General features: G+C 46.2%; 1 protein-coding gene and 1 pseudogene across 12 annotated transcripts in view; both read right to left on the reverse strand.

Annotated features, from left to right (window-relative positions):
* Arsg (arylsulfatase G) overlaps nt 1-23,676 on the reverse strand; it is a 134,854-nt gene that overhangs the window by 39,999 nt on the left and 71,179 nt on the right. For 10 of the 12 annotated variants that reach the window (XM_052194729.1, XM_052194732.1, XM_052194735.1 and 7 more), the window contains 4 exons: nt 12,960-13,147; nt 8,397-8,444; nt 5,461-5,572; nt 1,828-1,965 (listed from right to left, as the gene is read on the reverse strand). In XM_052194729.1, coding sequence (XP_052050689.1) covers nt 1,828-1,965; nt 5,461-5,572; nt 8,397-8,444; nt 12,960-13,147 — 486 coding nt within the window. Of the gene's footprint in view, nt 1-1,827; nt 1,966-5,460; nt 5,573-8,396; nt 8,445-12,959; nt 13,148-17,235; nt 17,473-23,676 lie in introns of those variants that run through there. The other 2 variants (XM_052194724.1, XM_052194736.1) reach the window with 1 other exon arrangement.
* Nucleotides 2,764-3,748, reverse strand: LOC127693688 (glyceraldehyde-3-phosphate dehydrogenase-like; annotated as a pseudogene).

A 23,676-nucleotide genomic window follows, 5' to 3' on the forward strand; every position in this document is an offset into this window, starting at 1 on the left:
TGCAGAGGTGCCATGGTGTGTGGAGGTCAAAGAGCAACTTTTGGGAGTTAGTGTTCCCCTTCCATCCACACATCCCCAGGGATTCAACTCATGTTGTTCAACTCATGATAAAGGTACTTAGCAGCAAGTACCTTTATCCACTGAGCCATCTGGAGCATTATTGTTATTATTATTATTATTATTAATGATTTATGTGCACTTATTTCATGTAAATTGGTGCTCTGCCTGCATGTATATCTAAATTATTATTATTATTATTATTATTATTATTAATGATTTATGTGCATTTATTTCATGTAAATTGGTGCTCTGCCTGCATGTATATCTATATGAGGGTGAGGTGTCACATCCTCTGGAGTTACAGACAGTTGTGAGCCACCATGTAGGTGCTGGGATTGAACTCAGGACCTCCAGAAGAGCAGACAGTGCTCTTAACCCCTAAGTTATCACTCCAGTCCTCTGGTTTTGATTGTTTTCTTTTTGTTTGTTTGTTTGTTTTTTTTAATTAGAAGTTTCTAACATTTCAAGACTGGTTCCTGTCTCTCCCCCAAACTGGAAAGGTCTGATACCTGAGGCTTGTATATTACAGGATCACCCATCATCAAGGCAGCTAAGTAGCAACTGCTCACTACAGATGGGACCTGCTTTCCACTTATTTAAGTGTTTTCTTTAGATTCTATGTTATGTGTATGGGTATTCTGCCTGTGTGTGTGCCTGTGTGCCACATGTGTACAGTGCCCATGGAGAGCGGAAAAATCAGATCTCCTGGGCCCAGAGCTACAGATGATTGTGAGCTGGGTGCTGAGAACTAAACCTGGACCCTCTGGATGGGCAGTCAATGCTTTCAACCGCTCAACTATCTCCTCATCCCTGCATTGTGAGCCCTGTAGATGTGCGCATTTGGAATCCTATGTGGGAGACTGGTTAACAACCTTCAAATATACCTGAAGTCTAGTCCCTGGAATTGGGGGACTTCACCTTCCATGGCAAAGGCAAGTTACAGGTGTTAAAGATCTTAAGATGAGATCCATCTTCAGACTTCCTGGTTGACCTGTTCCCACCCCTCCCCCTTCAGCTCGCCATGAACTCTGCCTCCTGAGACCTGGACAACGTCACTCCATCTGGCTCCTGGTTCACTATTAATCACTAATGTCCTTAAAAGAAGCCTGGGTGTGGTGGCACATTCCAACACTTGAGAGATCAGGAGCTGTACAGCCTGGACTATGAGACGCTGTCTAAAAGGGGGAGGGGCAAGAGTATTTGGCTATGCAAGGGATCAATAGATGTAAGGGTCAGAATGATGTAGCTATAAATCAATGAAAAGCAGCAGCTACTGGAAGCTAAGAAAAACAAGAAACAATTATTTCTGGAGAGTCCAGAAAGAACAAATCTTGCCCACCCTTTGACTCCAGCCCTTTAGGACTGGCTTCAGGCATCTATCATCCAGACCTGAGGAAAACTCCTTACTATGATTACTGTTGGTTTTAGCCACCACTCTGGTGTTCATTTATTATAGCAGCAACAAGGAACTCATACACCCTGCTAACAAGTACTTACACTCTAGTAGGAGAAGAGAAAAACACCCATGATCATGGTGCTAACCAAAGCAGGATAGTGAAAGGCCTCAGGAAGGCCAAGAACACACTTGAGGAACTTCTTCTAATCAAGGACCAGAGAGTCTGTTAGGACCAATTTCCAATGTTACTAGCATACAGGAGACATGTATAAATACCTGGTAAATCAAAAAACTCCTCCTGGGCCCTGCCAGCTCAGGAGGACTTGGTGAGTATAGAAGAGGGGAGAGGGATGGGGCCCTGTGATCCTTACCTTGCCTGCTCAATGAACTCCACGGCCCTTTCTGCATACTTCTGGGCAAGGCCGCTCAGGTTCACAGGCTGCTCCACGATGTTCAGGTTTTCATAGAGAGGAAGGGCCACGTCTGTGTAACAGCCCCTCTCGGGGTTCCTGGGTGGAAAGCACAGAAGGCTTTAGTGCAGCCACACACATAGATGCAAAACACTACATAGCTGGTCCCAAGGGATTTAGCCAGCCAGCCATTGGCTTTTCTGTTCCCTTTGAATAGGTGTTTGTGCTTCTTGGGTGAGCCGGCCATTCTGCAAAACTTGGTGCGATGCTTATGACCCGGGGACATTATGGCTCCCGTCATCTGGGGGGAGAGGTGCAGCAAACTTGATGGATGGTGTTCAAGAGAGTGGGCAGGGCTCCCTAGGCCCCTCCTGTTATTGTGGGGGTCTGGGATGGAAACTATGGGGGAGATGCTCAGTGTTGGGGGTTCAGGGACTCCTCAGCACCGAGGGTCTCTCTCTTGCTCTCAGTGTCTGTACTGGTTGGTTTTGTGTGTCAACTTGACACAGGCTGGTGTTATCACAGAGAAAGGAGTTTCAGTTGGGGAAGTGCCTCCATGAGATCCAGCTGTGGGGCATTTTCTCAATTAGTGATCAAGAGGGGAGGGCCCCTTGTGGGTCATCTCTGGGCTGGTATTCTTGGGTTCTATAAGAGAGCAGGCTGAGAAAGCCAGGGGAAGCAAGCCAGTAAGAAACATCCCTCCATGGCCTCTGCATCAGTTTCTGCTTCCTGACCTGCTTGAGTACCAGTCCTAACTTTGGTGATGAACAGCAATGTGGAAGTGTAAGCGGAATAAACCCTTTCCTCCCCAACTTGCTTGTTGGTCATGATGTGTGTCCAGAAATAGAAACCCTGATCAAGACAGTATCCTTGCTGGAATGGGTGGTCCAGGGCTTCTTATTCCTTGGAGGTTGTGTAGGCCATGAGGTCCACAACCCTGTTGCTATAGCTGTATTCATTGTCATACCAGGAAATGAGTTTTACAAAGTTGTCATTGAGAGCAATGCCAGCCCCAGCATCAAAGGTGGAAGAGTTGGAGTTGCCGTTGAAGTCACAGGAGACAACCCGGTCCCCAGTGTAGCCCAGGATGCCCTTCAGTGGACCCTCAGATGCCTGCTTCATCGCCTTCTTGATGTCATCATACTTGGCAGGTTTCTCCAGGCGACATGTCAGATCCACAATGGATACACTGGGGGTAAGAACACAGAAGGCCATGCCAGTGAGCTTCCCGTTCAGCTCTGGGATGACCTTGCCCACAGTCTTGGCAGCACTGGTAGATGCAGGGATGATGTTCTGGGCAGCCCTACGGCCATCATGCCACAGCTTCCCAGAGGGGCCATCCACAGTCTTCTGAGTGGCAGTGATGGCATAGACTGTGGTCATGAGGCCTTCCACAATGCCAAAGTTGTCATGGATGACCTTGGCCAGGGGGGCTAAGCAGTTGGTGGTACAGGACGCATTGTTGACAGTCTTGAGTAGTCATATTTCTCGTGGTTTGCATCCATCACAAACATGGGGGCATTGGCAGAAGGGGCAGAGATGATGACCCTTCGATGGGCCCTGGCCTTCTTTATGGTGGTGAAGATGCCAGTAGACGCCACGACATACTCAGTACCAGTATCACCCCATTTGATCTTAGCAGGATCTTGCTCCTGGAAGATGATGATGATAGGCTTCCCCATTGATTACAAGCTTCCAATTCTCAGCCTTGACTGTGCCGTTAAATTTGCCATGGATGGCATCGTACTGGAACATGTAGACCATGTAGTGGAGGTCAATGAAGGGGTTATTGGTGGCAACAATCTCCACTTTGCCAAGTGCAGTGCAGAAGACAGCCCTGGTAACCAATACAGCCAAATCCATTCACACAGACCTTCACCATTGTGTCTCTGGCACAAGGCTGGCATTGCATGAGAAGATGCAGCTGTCTTTGGAACGTGGGGGAGCAGAAAGTCTATGTTTCCCATCTTGTAAGGAGAGACACTGAGGTGTGAACAGGTGTGAACAGGTGTGAACAGTTCAATAGTCCACCAACACTCTCCTTGCTGGCTTTCCTACTGTCTAGCCTCAGTGAAGACTCTGTCTAGACTGAACAACACTGGGAGAAAGGGCAAGCGGCATGCAGTATCACATGTGTCCTCCCAAAGACAATTAGAGATGGGCTGGGGATAATCTGATGCCACCATGCCACCTGCATACAATGCTCTGTTGTAGAAGTGTAAGGGATGAGGTCAGACTGGGTGAATCATTGCCAAACACATTTTCATTTTAAAGAAAAAGTTGAAGCCAGAGCGATGGCTCAGCAGTTGCTGCTCTTGCAGAGGAGCCAAGTTCAGTGCTACCCAAAGGAGGTGGTGTGAAGCCACCTGTAATTCCAGCTCCAGGGATCCGATGCCCTCTTCTGTCCTCTTTGGGTACCTGTTCTCACATGCACAAACCTATACACAGATGCACACATATACACATACAAATAAAATATTTACCAAAAAAACCCCACAACCTTATAGTATTGACTTGATTATTCCATGTTTTGTTGAAATGTTCAGCTTTTTATTGCCTCGATTGAATTACACTGCCATTTAGAGTCTAATCCAACAAGCAATGCCTTTGGTTCTGTTTGATTGCGAGACAGACTGGTAAGGAAGAGAGAGAGATCGAGAGGGAGAGACAGACGGAGACATCGCCTAAGATATCTCAGGCCATGATATGGTCACGTGGGGCTGCAGGGGTGACTCATAGGCCATACACAGCCATGTAAGAAAGGCAGTAAGACATGCAACAGCCTTTCCCACTGTCACCTGCTGTCTTGTTAAGTGCAGACCTGGGAGGGACTTCTGTGTTTCTATGTGCACCCAGGTTATCTATGTGATAACACCAATGATGTTGGTCCAACAACCACACCCTAAGAAGCAAACCTGCAGGACACAGGCCCTGGACTTAAAGACCCAGACTGCAATCTGGATTCTTGTCTCCTGCCATCTCTTCTGACCTAGGCAAGGCAGATTGGTCCTACAGGTAAGCGTAGGATACGCCCTGAATGTAACAACCTCTCAATAAACAACCATTATTATATTAACTGTTATATTATTAATTAGTCAGCTGAGACCTTCCCTAAGCAGTTCAGACACCTGTGGCCTTAGGAACAACCACAGCATAGGCTCTGAAAGAAAGGAGCTTGGAGAATGAGCTAATTTGTTACCTCAGTAAGGCTTAGCAACTCTCTCTCTCTCTCTCTCTCTCTCTCTCTCTCTCTCCCTCCTTATGTCCCATGTCCAGGCCTGGCAAATAGCTAATACTCCAGGAATAAAGCCAGCAGGCAGAGGATGGAGGGAGTTTGCATTTGTGTGAGACCTTGGCAGACACAAGGCACTCCCCAGGTGAGCTAAACAATTCAGTGATTCTGGAAAATTCCAACAGAAATAAATTTTTTAGTTCCCATCTTTGCCTTAGGACATAAATGGAAACCTTTTCCCTGGATGTATGCTCTATCTTGTGTGCTGTCTCATCTCTCCACATCTATCTCATTCAGTTATTCTAGAACTCAGGTCTCCACTTCAACTTAAAGCCCACAGCCAACACATCGGACAGTCTTACCTCCATAGGCCGTCACTCTGCGGACATGCTGGACAAGGAGGATAGTTGTAGCCGGGGCGGTCAGTGCAGCCCATGTCATTGCTATATGGGATTCCAAAGTAGTAATCGAAGCCTAGAAGACAAGCGATCGGTTAGCACCCCCACTCACCACCGATCAGCACGCCTGCCCTCTTACACTCACGACGAAAATTTAATTTCCTGCGATTTAATATTGCGGCACTCTAGAGTGCGTAATTAAAAGAGGATTTGATTAATATCCCTTTGAAGTATGCAAAGAAAAATCACATTGCCGGGCTCTGCCTGTAGGACTAGCTTTGTGCAATGTTTTCATGGTGGAAGTTAATCTAGATCAGGAGGAAGTACCAAGGATTTCTGACCATCTCACATCCTCCATGAAGTTGTGAATACACCTGGGAAGTACCTGATGAAATAAATCCACTGCCTACATGACAGTTGAAGGATCCGAAATGCTGCCTGAGATGGCTCAGCAGGTAAAGGTGCCCCAACACAAGACGAACGATGTGAGTTCAGTTACCAGAACTCTACAGTGGAAGGAATGACACACACACACACGCCCAAGGCGGTCCTCTGACCTCCATACGCATCCCACAGCACAATGTGTCTGTGTGTGTGTGTGTGTGTGTGTGTGTCCACACACAAAATTAAACTACATACATCATTTTATTAACAAAGGAAATAAGGTACATCAAGCCATGAGAAGGGGACAAGCCAGGCATGATGTAAGCCTACAATCCCAGCACAATGGAAACACAATGGTCAGAGGAGGAGGTTATTCCCAGATGCAGTGGGCTCTAAGAGGGGATTCGGGTTTGGGAGACAGAATGGAACTGTAGAGTTCTGGTAACTGAACTCACATTGTTCGTCTTGTGTTGGGGCACCTTTACCTGCTGAGCCATCTCACTGGCCCCATAAAGAAAGTGTCTTCGAAGGCAGCAAAGCACCATGTCAGCCTTGTTTATACAAACAGGTTTGAATGGCTCATAGATAAATGAGAGCCCCGAACTGTGACTACCTGTTGTCAAAATGACTAAATGTTTCAGATTTCATTGCCAAGAAGTCAATATCAAGGCTGGAGCACAGAACATCCATGGGCAACACACACAGAGATGAACATGGTTGATCTCCAATACAAACTATATTTACAGAAACTCTTAGTGTGTTGGATTTGGCCCATGCTGTATGCTAACTCCTAATTTTGACATCAGCTATCATCAGACCCAGAGCTTGTGAGAAGCTGCGGTGTTTACCAGAGCTCTGGTCTCTGAAATAACCAGGAGTAGTGGGAGAGCATGGATGCATATGAGAAATGTGTGATCATCTGACATGCTCTATGCTGGGTTTGTAAGGAAGATGGGGGTTCATGGGAGACAGGATAGTATACACGGGCAGGGTACAAAACGCAGGAGAAGACGAAAGGTAGCAGCCAAGAAACCCCATAGTGTCCAAGCACTATGAGTTTCCAACACTATGGGGTGGGGGGGACAAAGGCAGCAAATATGTAGATCTCTTTCTTCCTACCTCCCAGACTCACAAACCCATCCTGGACCCTCTTCTAAGCAAGGCTCAGTCTCGGTGTGCCTCTCTACCCAGGGCCTCCAGGAATGTCGATCAAGGTGTCATCAACGGATCTGATCCAGCCCCTCATATGTGAAGTGAGGCCTGAAGGCCAAGAAGGGAGCACACGTTCTGTAGTGATTATTTTTGTTCTTGTTGTTAGTGGACAAACTTGGTGTTTATTTCCTCCACTGGCTATTTTTAAATGGCTCAGTTCCATCTTCTGCCCTTTATGTTCCTTTGAAGGGATCCTTGAAGCACAATGTAGCCTTTGCCGTGGTTAGAGACATTGGGGGATGAGGCAGGGGGAAGATGAGGAAGAATTTTGTAGAACAGTCAGATAATCGCATTAAACAAAAAGGCCACCTATTTGTATATAAAGTGGCAAGAGAAGACAGACAGGTGTCTGTAGGACCAAGGGCTGCATTTGCTGACATGGCAAACAGCTTCTAAGGGTCAGTACGGGGGCTCCCATAAAAAAAGGGAAGGCAGAGGCACAAACTACAAGTTGAAAAAAAAACTAGTACTTTAGCAAATCTGACAGAGAGGGCCACTTTCAGAAAATCCACTTTAACAGCCTGGTCTTGGCCTTCTTCAAGGCTGCAGGAGGAAGCCAGGAGACAGTTGCCTCTCTCTGGGTCCACAACACAGGTTTGTGTTCCAGTAAACCCCTCAGGACACAGTTTCTCACTTCTTTCTACCTGCGCCTTCAGGACTACGAAGACTATTCCCTAAAGTACCAAGAACTGGGGGATGGGAGGAAATGGATGTTCTGTGGTAGTTTGAATTGGCCTCCATAGGCCCATAGGCACTATGAGGAGGTGTGATCTTCCTGGAGGAACTGTGTCACTGTGGGTGTGGGGAGGGCTTTAAGGTCTCCTATGCTCAAGCCACACCAGTATGGTGCACAGTCTCCTTCTTCTGCCTGTGGGTCAAGATGGAGAATTCTCAGCTCCTTCTCTAGCATCATCTCTGCCTGCACACTGCCATGCTTCCCACCATGATGATAGCAGACTAAACCTCTGAGACTGTAAGCTAGGCCCAATTCAATATTTTCCTTTATAAGTGTTGCCATGGTCATGGAGTCTCTTCACAGCAATAAAAACCTACGACAGATACCCAGTGGACTAGACTGCAGGCTGACAGGCAGCAAGTAGGGGGACCAGGGAAGGTTCTAGAGAGAGAGATGTGAGGATTGGGGACACTGATACCCCACATGCACCTAAGTGCCTTTGGAAGTAAAGATGCCCTAACATAGATTATCCCCAGGGCTACAATGGTTTCAAATGCGCATAGCCTTCTTTTACACAGAAAACCTTATTTTCTGTTTCCTAGGGAACAAACTCCAAAAGAATTCTTACCACGGAAATTGGGGTGATAAGAGCCATGATGCCCAAGATGCCATTTGCCTGTGGAAAAAAAAGAGAGAAAGAGAGGCATTTAGAGGGGTCTCTGTGGGAGCATGTAGACCCTCGGAGAAGCAGATCACATATTCGGTTCCCATCAGCTCCACCCTTCCGTGACGACAAAGAGAAGCTGCCAAGGCCCTGGAGTGCCACAAGGGGACAGAAGACAAGCAAGGACTGGATGGCTCAGTACCACATGGGACAGAGTTGGGGATGGCCCCTCTCCACAGCAGCTCAGTGAGGCTGCCCGCTGGGCCTCTGTCCCACAGAGATGAACATGGGTGCAGGTCCCCACCACACATGGTTTCAGAAATGCCTAATCCCAGCATTTTCCTCTCCAGGTAATGTCATCAGCAGTTTGCAGAGAGGGGAGAGACCGCTTCCCCCAGCAGCCCCAGCGCACTAAGGCACCTGCAGGGCAGCAAATGAGAAACTCAGCCACCTGCAGACCCCGTTCTGCCAATGCCTCCGTTCTGGGGGGATAATTGGGTGACGCGGGTCTGAGCTCAGACAGTGTGAGAATCTCTGATCTGCTTGTTTTCTCTGAGAGCCAGGTCCCAGGAAACCAAAGCCAAGGCAAGGGAGCTGGATATACATCATCAAACCAAAGATCTAAAGCGTGATCCCTTTGACTGAAGGAGGGCAGTTAGCATGCAGACACAGGATGTAACTAAGCAAACTATTTAATATAGCCTTCACAAACATGACCAAACTACCTCTTAAAGAAAGCACGTGGAGCAACAGTTAGTGAGTCTAGATCAGCTTCTGTAAGATTCTGAAACTGCAAACTGTTTCCCTTACAACAGGGTTTTACTCTCTACTCAGGTTGGCCTCAGACTCAAGACCTCCTTTATTAACCTCCGGAGAGCTAGGCTTACAATCATTTACCACCATGCCCAGCGCTATTCTGTGGATCTGAAAAGCAAGTTTTAAAGAAACAAGCACTCAGAAGACAGAGGAGTGGACCTCTGTGAGTTGCGGGTCAGCCAGGTCTACATAGTGAGTCCAAGGCCAGTTGGGATTGCATCATTGTGAGACCCTGACTCAAAAAACAAACAAACAAAAACATCTGGTTGGGCAGTGGTGGCTCATGCCTTTAATCCCAGCACTTGGGAGGCAGAGGCAGGCAGATTTCTGAGTTTAAGGCCAGCCTGGTCTACAGAGTGAGTTCTAGGACAGCCAGGGCTACACAGAGAAACCCTGTCTTGAAAAAAACAAACAAAAAAAGGTTTTGTTTTTTTTTTTTTTTGAGGGAAACTTGGTATAGTAGCCACAACACCTGAGACAATGAGGCAGGAAGTTCATGGTCAGCTGAGGTTATATAAGAATAAAAGCTGGGATACACAGAAAGTCTCTGTCTGGAAAAACATGTATATTATGATAAAATATAAAATAATGGGAAGGGTAAAGGGGGAAAGCCAAGGGAAACCTAGTATGCAACTTGGTGAAAATATGTGAACCCAGATGAGGATAGACCCCCCAGAGCCCCTCGGTAAGTTTCATTCATAAGCAAGCAGGTGCTCTCATTTTCTTCAGGGCTTGCAAAAGGTGCAGTTTGGGTGAGGGAAAGGGTGGGAGCCATACCGGCACCTGTGATCGGTTGCTTGTTGTTTAAGGGCCAAAAGGAACCAAAATACCAAAGCAGATGAAGAAGAGCCCCTACCCCTGCCTTGAATAAAGTTGGACCAAACCGGTCCCGACTTCAGGGATAAATGGATGTATCTTATAGGTCTACCTAACTGGCAATCCCCAGGGGGAGCTTCATGTGTCCGCTGGGTACTGATGTTGTCAGGATAATTAAACCTCAGAGTATAGGGGAAAGGAGTGTCTTAGTTAGGATTACCATTGCTGTGATAAAATGCCGTTACCAAAAGCAACTTCGGGAGGAAAAGGTTTATTTGGCTTACACTTCCATGTCACTATTCATCAATAAAGGAAATCCAGACAGGAAATCACACAGGGCAGGAACCTGGAGGCAGGACCTGATGCAGAGGCCATGGAGGAGTGTTACTTACTAGCTTGCTTCTCGTGGCTTGCTCAGCCTGCTTCCTTGTAGAACTCAGGACCACCAGCCCAGGAATGGCACCACCCCCCATGGGCGGGGCCCTCCTCCATCAATAGCTGGTAAATGACTGAGAGCTGGATCTTAATTTTCTTAATTGAGGTTCCCTCTCTTCGACTGACTTAGCTTGTGTCAGGTTAACATAAAACTAGCCAGCACAGGAAGTTAGAAAGAGAGAGGAATCACACTTAATGGGTCCTTTCCTTCCACTGTCTGGGGCTTCTTCTGAGACAATGAATGTCACCCTGAGTAGGGAAGGAAACACCAGAGATGCAAGCCTTTGATCTGAGTGAAGCAACATCCTCCAAGCTAACACAGAAGGCTCAAGAGACTGGTGTCTCCTCCACAGGGACCCTCGCTGTCACAAGCCTGTTGGCACACTATCCCTTGCCATTTCACCATGGTAGAAATATTCAAGAATCCCACTGGAATGAGCTCTTTGTAAGTAGCTAACAATCACAAACAAGTCTGAAGGGACTGTAGGAAGTGCTGTGTCTCAGCATTTGCAAGACAGACAGGCAGGGAGGCCCCAGTGTCTGGAGAAGGCTGGGGTCGGATCCTGTACAGACTCTGTCTTTTCCAGCCAGGAATGGTGTACTGGCTGGTTTTGTGTGTCAACTTGACACAGGCTGGAGTTATCACAGAGAAAGGAGCTTCAGTTGGGGAATTGCCTCCATGAGATCCAGCTGTGGGGCATTTTCTCAATTAGTGATCAAGGGGGGAGGATCCATTGTGGGTGGTGCCATCCCTGGGCTGGTATTCTTGGGTTCTATAAGAGAACAGGCTGAGCAAGCCAGAGGAAGCAAGCCAGTAAGAAACATCCCTCCATGGCCTCTGCATCAGCTCCTGCTTCCTGACCTGCTTGAGTTCCAGTCCTGACTTCTTTTAGTGATGAATAGCAATGTGGAAATGTAAGCTGAATAAGCCCTTTCCTCCCCAATTTGCTTCTTGGTCATGATGTTTGTGCAGAAATAGAAACCCTGACTAAGACAAATGGGAAGCAGGTGACCCGGGGCTCAAGACCGTTCTCTCAGTCCACAATAAGAGAATAATAATAATCCTGTGTGAATGAATGCATCCTAGTGGCTAGAACATGGTGCATGCTGAGTAAGAGGTACCTTAAAAATATATACAAGCAAAAGAAGCCTGGAAGGTCAGTACTCTAAGGCTGCAAACAGGACTGTATGTTTGGGGCCAGCCTGGGCTACATAGTAAGACCCTGAAGGTTAGGGATGCAGTTGGTAGAGTGCTTGCTTGCCTAGCACACATGAAGCCCTGGGTTCCATGTTCAGAACCATGTAAAACCAGGCGTGGTAGAACATGCCTAAAATCCCAGCACTCAGGAGGTGGAGCAGGAGGATCAGAAGTTCACTGTCATTCTCAGTTCTGGAATGAGTTTGAGGCCATCTTGGACCATGTGAGACTCCATCTCAAAAACAAGCAAACAAACAAACAAAACAAAACGGAGAGGAAGAAAGGAAGGAAGCAATGAAGGAAGCGAGGGAGGGAGGAAGGGAAAGAATCGGTAAAGCAATAGGGAATCAACTGCTGCCTTCCTATCCTATATGCACGTCCTCATTTACTGAGGGGAAGGTACCAGGTTGGGGTCGCTTGTCTATAGAGACCACACCCAGTGTGCTGTGCATTCTAAGTAGGTGCTCTATCCCTGATGCACTCCTAGTCTAGAGTTGCCACTTTTGTCCAAGATGACCATGTCCAGGGCCACACCAATAATTATAATCCTGTCCCGAGTTCCCCAGCCTTCTTGGCCACCCAGGAGCCAGGCTACGCAACTCTGGACAGTAAGACTTAAGACAGAAAGAGCTGCTGGGCAGTGGTGGCGCACGCCTTTAATCCCAGCACTTGGGAGGCAGAGGCAGGTGGATTTCTGAGTTCGAGGCCAGCCTGGACTATAGAGTGAGTTCCAGGACAGCCAGGGCTACACAGAGAAACCCTATCAAAACCCTGTCTCGAAAAACAAAACAAACAAACAAAAAGACAATAAGATCTAAGCCCAGTACTTGGGAAGAAACGGTACTTATCTTAAACAAAAGACTCAGTTTCTTGCTGTGTGGGGAGGGGGAGCAGTCCATGAGCCTGACACCTACTCTCTCTCCTCCCTCCTCACATCTAACTGTAATGGAGGACCCTGAAGATGAGCCATTGCGGCCACAGGCACAAGAACCAAAGCCAGCATGAAAAGTTCCCAGAGTTATCTTTGGGATAATCTGACCCAGTGGAGGAAATCACTTACCACAAAGCTTATTATCATGGGACAAAAGAACTATGTGTGTATTTCCGGGGTCCGGAGTCAGGTCTTTCCGGTTTCTTAAAGCTAGCTGAGGGCATTCCCACCACACCCAGTAAGAAACAGACAGAAACCAATGAGTGAGCAGAAGAGACAGCAGCCATAGAGAGACGCTGAGACTTTGCAGCAGCGCCCCAGGGCACATTACCTATCATGGCGGTGACATAACCGGCCTGTCGCAGCACCTCTGCCAAGGTGGTCTCGTTGAGTGGAAGCCCTCCTACAGAGGTGACTGCAAAGTTGTGCGTGACTCCGTTCCGTAGACCCAACCGGCCAGTGAGCAGGGAAGCTCGGGACGGGGAACAGGTGGAAGCAGCTGCGTGGAAGTCTACAAACCTGTAAGGAAAAGAGTAACTAGGTCAGGACCTGGCCAGCTGCAGGAAGCCGGCTGAAAAGCAATGGGCACTCACTCAGGAACTCGAAAGGCCGTCCTAAGAAAAGTTTTAAAAATCACCCGCTGGAGCCGGGCGGTGGCGGCACATGCCTGTAATCCCAACACTCTGGGAGGCAGAGGCAGGTGGATTCCTGAGTTCGAGGCCAGCCTGGTCTTCAAAATGAGTTCCAGAACAGCAAGGGCTATGCAGAGAAACCCTGTTTCTAAAAAACAAAAAGCAAAAACAAAAACAAAACAAACAAAAAAATCACCTGCTGGTACTCAAGGAACATGAAGCCCAGAAAACAAAACAAAACAAAACAACCTAGTCTGAGGTTAACTCAGATTGACAGGGCCAATCTTCTTCACTTACAGATTCCGTGTGTCAAAGTCACTTCAAATCAATATTTGACCTGGTTTAGAATCATCCCTGGATAGAAACAGACATGCAGGAGAGACAACTTCATGATTAAAAGCACAGACTGCTCTTTCAGAGGACCAGAGTCCCGTTCCCAGCACCATGTTATGCAGCCTGTAACTCCAATCCCAGGGTGTGTGGGGGGTTATCAACGCCCTCCTATGGCTTCCGTGGACAACTGCCCTCATCTGTCAATACCCCCACATAGACACACATACACATAATTAAAAATTAAAGAAGAAAGTTGCTTCTTCTTCAGGAAATGCCAAATAACAGCCGGAATGAAGCAACTGAACTGTCTTGAGGACCTGGGGGCCCAGGATTAGGAGGCCTCGGAGGCTCCCATGGAGGGTTCGGCAGCATGTTTAGGAGCTGAGGTTGGTAGTGGTCACAGTTGTAGCCATGATCAAGATCATGGGGCTCACTGAGGTGACACCAAAGACAAGGAGGGGTCCCCATCACCAAGCTGGGCCATCTAGTGAAGGGTGGGAAGATGAGTCCCTGGAGGAAATCGCCCTGCCTGTCAAGGAATCTGAGATTATTGACTTTTTCTTGTCGCATCCCTGAGAATGATCATGCTGATCTTGGTGTTAAGTGCTCCAAGGAGGAGGTAGCCACGGCCATCCAAGGGGCCATCATTTTGGCCACTGTTGTCCCTCTGCAGAGAGGCTATTGGGGAAACAAGATTGGCAAATTCCACACTGCTCCGTGCAAGGTGACAGGCCACTGGAGCTCCGTGTTGGTACCTCTCATCCCTGTCCCTAGAGGCATTAGGGGTGTTTTCCTGAAGAAGAGGAAGAAGAAGGAGGAGGAGGAAGGGGAAGAGGAGGGAGAGGAAGAGGGGAAGAGGAAAAGGAGGAGGCGGGGAGGAGGAGGAAGAAGAGGGGAGGAGGAAGAAGAGAAGAGAAGGAGGAGAAAGAGGAGGGGGAGGAGAAGGAGAAGGAGAAGGAGAAGGAGAAGGAGAAGGAGAAGGAGGAGAAGAAGAAGAAGAAGAAGAAGAAGAAGAAGAAGAAGAAGAAGAAGAAGAAGAAGAAGAAGAAGAAGAAGAAGAAACTTTTTATTTTTAGTTACATGTATGTGTGTCTCTGCTCCTGTGCCCAAGAAGCAAGCCAGTAAAGATGACAGCTACATATCAGCCAGGAGCTGCACTGCCACCCTGGGCAACTTTGCCAAGGCCACCTTTGATGTCATCTCCAAGACCCACAGATACCTGACCCAACCTCTAGAAAGCTATGTTCGTCAAATTTCCTTATCAGGAATTCACTGACCATCTTGTGAAATCCCACACCAGGGTCTCCACTCGGAGGACCTGGGCTCCAGCTATGGCTACCACTTGAAGGTTTTTAGACTAGGAAAAGAAAAAAAAGAATTGACTCTGAAAAATAAAATAAAAAATTAATCTAAAAAAGTAATACACCTACAAAAACAATATGAGTGACAGGGTTGGGGTGAAAGCTTAGTCTGAAACTGCTTGATGCATGAGCAGGAGTGCAAATTCCCAGTACCGTGCACCCAGCATAACAACACAGCACATGCATACAACACATAACAACATAGCTCATGCATACAACACGTAACAACACAGCACATGCATACAACACATAACAACACAGCACGTGCATACAACACATAACAACACAGCACATGCATACAACACATAACACATAACAACATAACACACATCTATAATCTTAGTGCCAAGGAAGTAGAGAAGGGAAAAGTCCCTGATGTTGATGGCTAGCCTTCTAGTCTTTCTGAAGAAGGGAACTCCAGGTTTGGTGAGAGACTCTATTTCAAAAAATAAATTGGGGCCAGATTGATAGTCCCATAGGTAAATGTGCTTGCCACCAAGCCTGATGATCTGAGTTCGATCCCCAAGACCTACGCTGGTCCCCAAAGCTGTCCTCCAACTCCCATGTACACACCATGGCATAAGCATGACAACAACTGTACACAAAATAAATGCAAGAAGAACATTTTTTTTGTTGTTTTTTGGATTTGGTTTTTTCAAGACAGGGTTTCTCTGTATAGTCCTGGCTGTCCTGGAACTCACTCTGTAGACCAGGCTGGCCTCAAACTCAGAAATCCGCCTGCCTCTGCCTCCCAGAGTTCTGGGATTACAGGCGTGCATCACCACTGCCCGGCTAAGAAGAACATTTTTAATAAGGTAGAAAGAACAACCTAGAAAGACACTTGACAGACTGGAGAGATGGCTCAGCAGTTAACAGCACTGACTGTTCTTCCGAAAGTCCTGAGTTCAAATCCCAGCAACTACATAGCGGCTCACAACCATCCGTAATGAGATCTAATGTCCTCTTCTGTAATGAGATCTAATGTCCTCTTCTGATGTGTCTGAAGACAGCTACAGTGTACTTACATATAATAAATAAATAAGTCTTTAAAAAAAAGATACCTGACATCAATGTATAGCCTTTACATGCACATATAGCAGCACACACACATGAATACATTCAAACAATACATATATGCAGAAAACAGAGAGAGAGAGAGAGAGAGAGAGAGAGAGAGGTGCCTGTTTATACATTCCTTATTGAGGTCAGACAAAATAGACATAGCGACTCTGCTGACCTGTTTCAGCTCTGAGGCTATTCATTAGTGTCTTCTGACCTCTCTATTGAGCACCATGACTTTTATTTTTCTAATGATATTTTTGTGGGTGAGTTCACTGTGTGCAATGTGTCCCCCTCCCCCCCCCACAATGAAGTACCACGTGTTTTCTGTCATTCCTATGCACAAGAAAGCTGTGGTGTGCTTTACAAAGAAGATCTGCATGTCCCTCAAGCCGGGCAGGAATGAGTCACAGCTCAGTTGGCTGGGTGCACTGCTAATGACTCAGAAGTATGTATTAAACAAACAAGGTGTCTTCAAACAGAATCACACATCAAACAAGGTTATGAATAGACCGACTGATAAAAATGGTGCATCCAGGGGCTCACGGGAATGGCCCTCCATGTTTCCAGTCAGGGTAAGGTTGCTCCCATGCCTACATGAGATACCATGAGGGAATGTGAAGAAATTCTAGAGCTCCATGGGGAAAGGTGTGTGCCGCCAAGCCTGATGTCTTGGATTCAATGCCTGGGATGCACATGGTAGAAAAGGGAACCAATTCCTACAAGTTATCCTCTGACCTCTACATGGGGTACCGCAGGCATATGACAGCATCCCCAACATGTCCGCAAAATAAACACAATGTAATATAAACATGCTCTTTACAAGTCTAGGCATGGTCCCACCCTCAAGGAACACACAACCTGGTTAGAGAACACGACTGGGAGACTGAAAAGATGGTTTAGCAGTTAAGAGAACTTCTTGTCCTTTCAAGAGACTGCAGTTTCGTTCCCAACACCCACACGGTGGTGCGGAACCATCTGTAACTCCAGTCCCAGAAGATCTGATGTCCTCTTTCAACCCTGAAGGTACCAAGCACGCACAAGGTGTGCATGTATGTATGCAGGCAAAATACTCCTACACATAAAATAAGTAAACATAAAAATAAAAGTACTTTAAAGAAAGCAAGTGTGGGGTAGCTTAAAGAGCAACAATGGATGAATGTAAGACCCCAGATTCATGACACAGACAAGGGGAGGGAGACAAGAGTGTTTTAGAACTGACAGGGAGAAAGGACTCTGTAAGGACCCAAGCTTAGCAAGAGGATCCACAGAGTAGGCGGGATCCACGGAGTGGGCGGGATCCACGGAGTGGGCGGGATCCACAGAGTAGGCGGGATCCACGGAGTAGGCGGAGTCCACAGAGTAGGCAGGGTCCATGGAGTGGGCGGAGTCCACAGAGTAGGCAGGGTCCATGGAGTGGGCGGAGTCCACAGAGTAGGCAGGGTCCATGGAGTGGGCGGGACCCAGTCTAGAATCTGAAAGATGACCCAGTTAGGGACACTCTGAAAATCATAAGGGCAGGCATGGCCTGGAGGAACAGTCTGATTGTGGATTTGGTAGCATTTAACCACTTAGGAGACAACCCTTGGGTATGTCTGTGACAGTATTTCCAGGGGTCCTTAACTGAGCAAGGAAGACCCAGCCTTAATATGGCTGGCACAGTTCCATGGGCCACAATCACGACTGAATTCATCTTGCTCTGTTTCCTGCCTGAGAACACAACACGACCAGCTGCCTCATGTCCCTTCTGCCATGCCTTCCCGCCATGATGGACTATAACCTCAAATGGTGAGACAAAAGCAACTTTCCTCACTTACATTGTATAACTGATAGATACAGAAGGTAAGCCAAAAAGAGTCTTAAAACTAAAATACACAAAGTTCCTCACAAGGGACAGGAGACAGGGCCTGGGGTAGAGGGCTGGGAACAAGATCTTTGGGGATATATGTTGTTCTAAAGATTGATTTCTATACCATGTAGATGCCTGATCTGTACAAAATTCCAAGTTAAAATTCAAAGGAAAAGTAGCCTCTATAAGAAGAGACAAAACAGGAGCAAATGAGTCTCACTACACAACATGTTTTAAATAAGAATGCCCAGAGGGAAGAATCATTTCAGGTAACATTAGTACTTGGTGTTCTGGCTGTCCACCCCAATGGGATAGAAAATAAAATCTAAGAACAACAACTAAAATGTATATTATAAGGAAATCTTAAACTTTACACAGCGGTACACTATTAGTAGAAGAGTTGGTACTGAGATTTTTGAGACATTTCATGTGTATGAGAGTAATGTAAACAAGCAATTATATTAATGTTCCTCACAGGGAGCCCAAGGGATTTACTGTCAGAAAATACAAGAACCACAAGATGTTAAGAATGCCTAGAATACAAAAATCACTGGCAGCAGCGTTAAAGACAGGGTTGGGAGATAGCTCAGTGGCAGACTAGCATTGGCTACCATGCATGAGGCTGAGTTCAACTCAATACCACAAAGTTTAGTTAGAAAGAAACAAAATGTCATTATGAGTTCATAACTTTAAAAAAAAAAATCGCCGGGTGTGGTATGGTGGTGAAAGGCACACTTTTAATCCTAGCACTTGGGTGGGCAGAGGCAGGTAGATCTCTGTGAGTTTGAGGGCAGCCTGGTCTACAGAGCAAGTTCCAGGAGACCAATGCTACACGGAGAAAACCTGTCTCAATATACATATACATATATGTATACATATACCATATACATACATCATACACACACACACACACACACACATACACACATATCCTAGCTACTAAAATGAAAGAAGCGTTTTCCACCTTCATCCCAAGTACAATGAACATACCTGCATTCGGTCTTTCCTTTCAACACCGTCCCACATGAAAAGGAACCATATCTTTTTGGAGCAACGCCTAATTCCAGGTTTGAGACAATTTGAGCATCAGAAGAATAAATATATGCTGGGGGGTATAGTTCATTGGTACAGTGCTGGCCTTGCATGCACAATGCCTACATGGGGTCTCCACACGCACATGTGCACACACATGTATTTGAGAATATTGGTTTCTTAAAAAACCCAGTTATGTTGTGTGAGTATGTTTTTGCTTTAACCCCAGGTGTGGAATAAGAGGCTCCTTCACACAGGTGACTATGGTTTGTCTTGTGCTCTAGAGGGGGTGTGGTTTTTGCCAGCTGCAGATAGTTTGTTTGGAATTCTGGGGACTCTTGAGAGGGAATAAATATGAGAGTCCCTAGAGAGCCTGTGGCTATTCTATTACTGCTCCCTCTGCCCTGCAACCCTTGCTGCTGCCTTTGCTATTGCTGGATTGCTGGATTGTTGGTTTGCAGTTTTGATGGATTGCTCCTTAGAGATACACTGACAATGGAGATTGGACTTGCCCCAAGGAACTGGATGCCCCTTTTCAGCAGGAAGTGGTCTAAAGAAGTCTATGCCCCCTTTCCCCTCTAACCTTCTTTCTCTCCCACCTAATTTGGAAGGGATTGGGGTGTGAGAAGAGTTGGAAGGATGGTAGATAATAAAACCCAATAAAGTAAGCTTAAAAAGTACACCAACACACACACACACACACACACACACACACACAGAGAGAGAGAGAGAGAGAGAGAGAGAGAGAGAGAGAGAGAGAGAGAGAGAGAGAGAGAGAGAGTCATATTTTGGTACTGGAGAACATGATACTAATCCCAGAGCCTACAAATCCATAATTAAAGGAAAATAATTAGGCACACACCCTGACCCTCTGGATTGACCCCCAGCCTCTGCTAGGAGACAAGGGGGAACACTCCTCGAAACAACTGGCTCACACAGAAAGCATGGCCATAGCCTCGGGAAATGACCGTGTTTGCAAGCTCCCAAACAATAACCGGTGGCCAGTGGACATGGGGTCACGCTGCCACACAGCCATTTATAAATGGGACAGAATTGGCAATTAGCTCCCTTATAAAGGGATTAGAGTCAGTGTCACTAATCATTTGCCTGTGACCTTTTATGCCTCCTGATGGGATGAAATATGAAGTGTATAAAAGCAAGAACCCTTTGCCAGAATCTAATCAAACTTCTGAATCTAATTTCCAGGTTACAGGAAATCCAGCTATGAGGACAACAGAGTCAACACTGCCACAAGGAAATGCTCAAACAAACTGGTGTTCAGGTGTCTCGAGACAAGAGGTCCAGCTGCTCCAAAGAGTCAGGGAGAAAGCTGGGACTGGGGGTGGGCGATGGTCTTCATTGAAGGAAACCAGAGACAGAGACACAAATGGAATGTCAAATAGACTCAACAGCACATTTGAGAAACAGCTAAGGAAATCTTAATGTGAGGTAGATTTTAGATATTAAGGAATTGTTGGCCATTACAGTGTAATAATGGCACTATAGGCATATGGAAGAACTTTTCTTTTAAGATACACTTGTTATAAGTGTACCAACATTCTGCTTGCATGTGTGTATGAATGTGCACTACTGTTGTGCAGTGATGACAGAGGCCAGAAGGCAACATTAGATCCCCTGAAACTTGAGGTGCAAATGTCTGTGAATCACCATTTGCATTCTGGAAACCAAAGCTGTCTTTTGCAAGACTAGCATGTACTCTTAACTCTCGAGACATGTCTCCAATTCCAACATTATCTGAAGAGACAGATACTTTGCTATTTGTGATGAAGAGGCATGATGCCTTCATCCTTCAAAGGTTCAGAGAAAAAGGTAGAGCTATGAATATAATCCAAACAACAAAATGCTTGGATGGCTCTTTAGATTTATATGTATACATTTTTATGATTTTAAACTATAGAGAACTGAGACAAGAATGACTGTAGCCATGACAGACTTTGTGGGGTCCTGCTGCAGGAGGGAGAGGCAGTTTAAAGAGGAGAGCCATCCATCTCCAGGCCTCATGGTCTCCTAACTGTGAGATCTCAGCAATCTGGCACTGAAGGGAAGCTGAGACTGAGCTGTGTGGGTGGCTGGCTCAAAGTGGAGGCTAAAATGTAACATTGAAACATCTCAAGGTGAAATGTTACATTGTAACATTGAAACAGCTCAAGAGAAATGTAGTATTGTAACATCTCAAGGGAAATGTACTATTGTAACATCTCAAGAGAAATGTAGTATTGTAACATCTCAAGGGAAATGTAACATTGTAACATTGAAACATCTCACAAAGGGAGCTAGGGAGATAACTCCATTGGTAACATGTTTGGAGCACACACGTAAGAACTGAGGATGGTGGCCCTCATCAGTATCCCAGTGTTGGGAAAAGATGGCAGGGGGGTCCTGGGGGCTAATTGGCCAACCTCACCAAACCAGCAATCCCCAGGTTCAGTGATAGACTCTGACTCAGTAGCCAGCGTGTATCGCTATAGGGAATGATATCTGACACTGACCACACAACATGCATGGCTATGTGCACTCAAATACATATGCACACATGTGCATACAACACACACACAGAGACATACAGACACACAGACATACAGACATTAGGCATTACTTATGCAGCCTCTTTCTGACAGCCAGGATGCTAAAACCTATGAGTCGCTAATAGTTTCACACTCCTCAGAAGTGTCCCCATGGAGATGCCACCTGACTAGCTAAAGGAAACATCCCTGCCCTTCACATGACCTTGGCATCAGGAGAGACAGTGACCCAGGAGGGCAAATGAGATCTTCACACCAAGAGTGTGGAGGCCTTCCTTTGCTCATTTCTCCTTCCTTTCCTCTCCTTCCTTTATTTTTTTTAATGCATGTTTGTCTCTTTATTTTGCATTCAGGATGGAGCACAGGCATACTACAAGGCAGGCGTGAAATTCCTTCCACCTTGTAGATCCCAGCACTGAACTCAGGCTGTCAGGCCTGATGACAGGCAATTCTAATCACTGAGCCGTCTCATCTGCCCATCAGTTACTTCATTTTTTTTGTTTGTTTGTTTTGTTTTGTTTTTCAAGACAGGGCTTCTCTGTGTAGCCCTGGCTGTCTTGGAACTCACTCTATAGACCAGACTGCCCTCGAACTCAGAAATCCACTTGCCTCTGCCTCCCCAAAAGTTCAAAGTAAAGGCATGCGCCACCACTGCCTGGCCAGTTACTTCATTTTTAAGGAAAAAAATTATACTCAAGGCTAGAAGTCATAAAGCCAGGCATCTTCATTTTTTTTTTTATATTTTTTTTGTGAGTACACTGTTGCTGTCCTCAGACACACCAGAAGAAGGCATCAGATACCATTACAAATGGTTGTGAGCCACCATGTGGTTGCTGGGAATTGAACCCAGGACCTCTGGAAGAGCAGTTGGTGCTCTTAACCACTCAGCCATCTCTCCAGCCCCGCCAGGCATCTTTAAAATCATAAACATTTGATGATTGGAGAGAAGCTCAGAGGCTTTTGCCTAAGAGAATTTGCTGCTGTTCCAACCTGTCCAAACTCCATTTCCAGGGAACCTGATGCCTTCCTCTGGCCTCTGTAGTCACTAGGCTTGTATATGTAACACAGATATACATGAAGGCAAAACACCTGTAACACAGAGAAAATAAACATAATTGCCATTTGTGATCCCCAAAAATTCTATACTGGGAATTATTCAATCAATGCTAATGTTCATAGACCCCCCTACTTTCAATAACCAAGAGGTGAGACTAGCTCAAATGTCATTCTATATGAGAACATATATCTTTTACATTATGGTATGTCTATGAAGTGAAATATTACTCAGCAACAAAAAAGGAACAGAGTTTTTACACAAGTAATATGATATCCCTTAAAAGCATTACAAGTATGATAGCACATGTCCCTGACCCCAGCACTCAGAAGACAAGAGGATCACCAGTTCGAAGCCAGTCTGGGCTACACAGTGAAACTCTGTCACCAAAACAAAAGAAAACAAAACAACAAGCACCAGGTCTACAGAACAGAACCCTTGCTTAGCATGCTTAAGACCCTGAGTTCAATCTGCAACACCACCAGTCACACACAAAAAATATTGATAGGTAAGAGAAGTTAGACACAAATTTCCACCTGCTAAGGCGTGTGTTTCTATCTAAAGTATGTAAATGTAGTGAAACACAGAAAGCTTGCAGATGCCAGGAGCTTGCCAGAGTGGGGGATGGGGGTGGGCTTTTCATTTAGAGTGAAGTGGTGGGACCTCCACTAAATGTCGCTGAACTGTCACTGGTTCTAACAGCTTCAAGTGGCTGGTTTGTGCCATGTAAAGAGCTGTTTATATTTAAATAATAAATAAATAAACTCCTACAGATTAAGAGAAAAATACCCAGAACTTGTTGCTGGAGGGGTTGAAGTTTCTACTGGTCTGGGTGTCAGGTCTCACTGACAAAGCTACTTACATGTAAGTGAGGGGTCATACTGTGATCAGCAGAGAAGGGGCCAGCCTCACACGGTGTGGTTTCCCCCTAGGCTCACACCTTTTGAGAAGGTGGTCTCCAGCTTGTGAAAGGTGTGGAGACCGTAATGGTTCTCGACCCATGGGTCGTACCCCCTTTGGCAAACCTCTACCTCCAAAACTATTTATATTACCATTCATAATAGTAGCAGAACTACAGTTATGAAGTAGCAGTGAAACTAACTTTCTGGCTGGAGGTCACCCCAAGGAACTGTATCAAAGGCCTTAGGAAGATTGAGGACCATTCTTTAGACATTAGTTCTGACT

The sequence above is a fragment of the Apodemus sylvaticus genome, chromosome 10, assembly GCF_947179515.1.
Source record: "Apodemus sylvaticus chromosome 10, mApoSyl1.1, whole genome shotgun sequence".
Taxonomy (NCBI): domain Eukaryota; kingdom Metazoa; phylum Chordata; class Mammalia; order Rodentia; family Muridae; genus Apodemus; species Apodemus sylvaticus.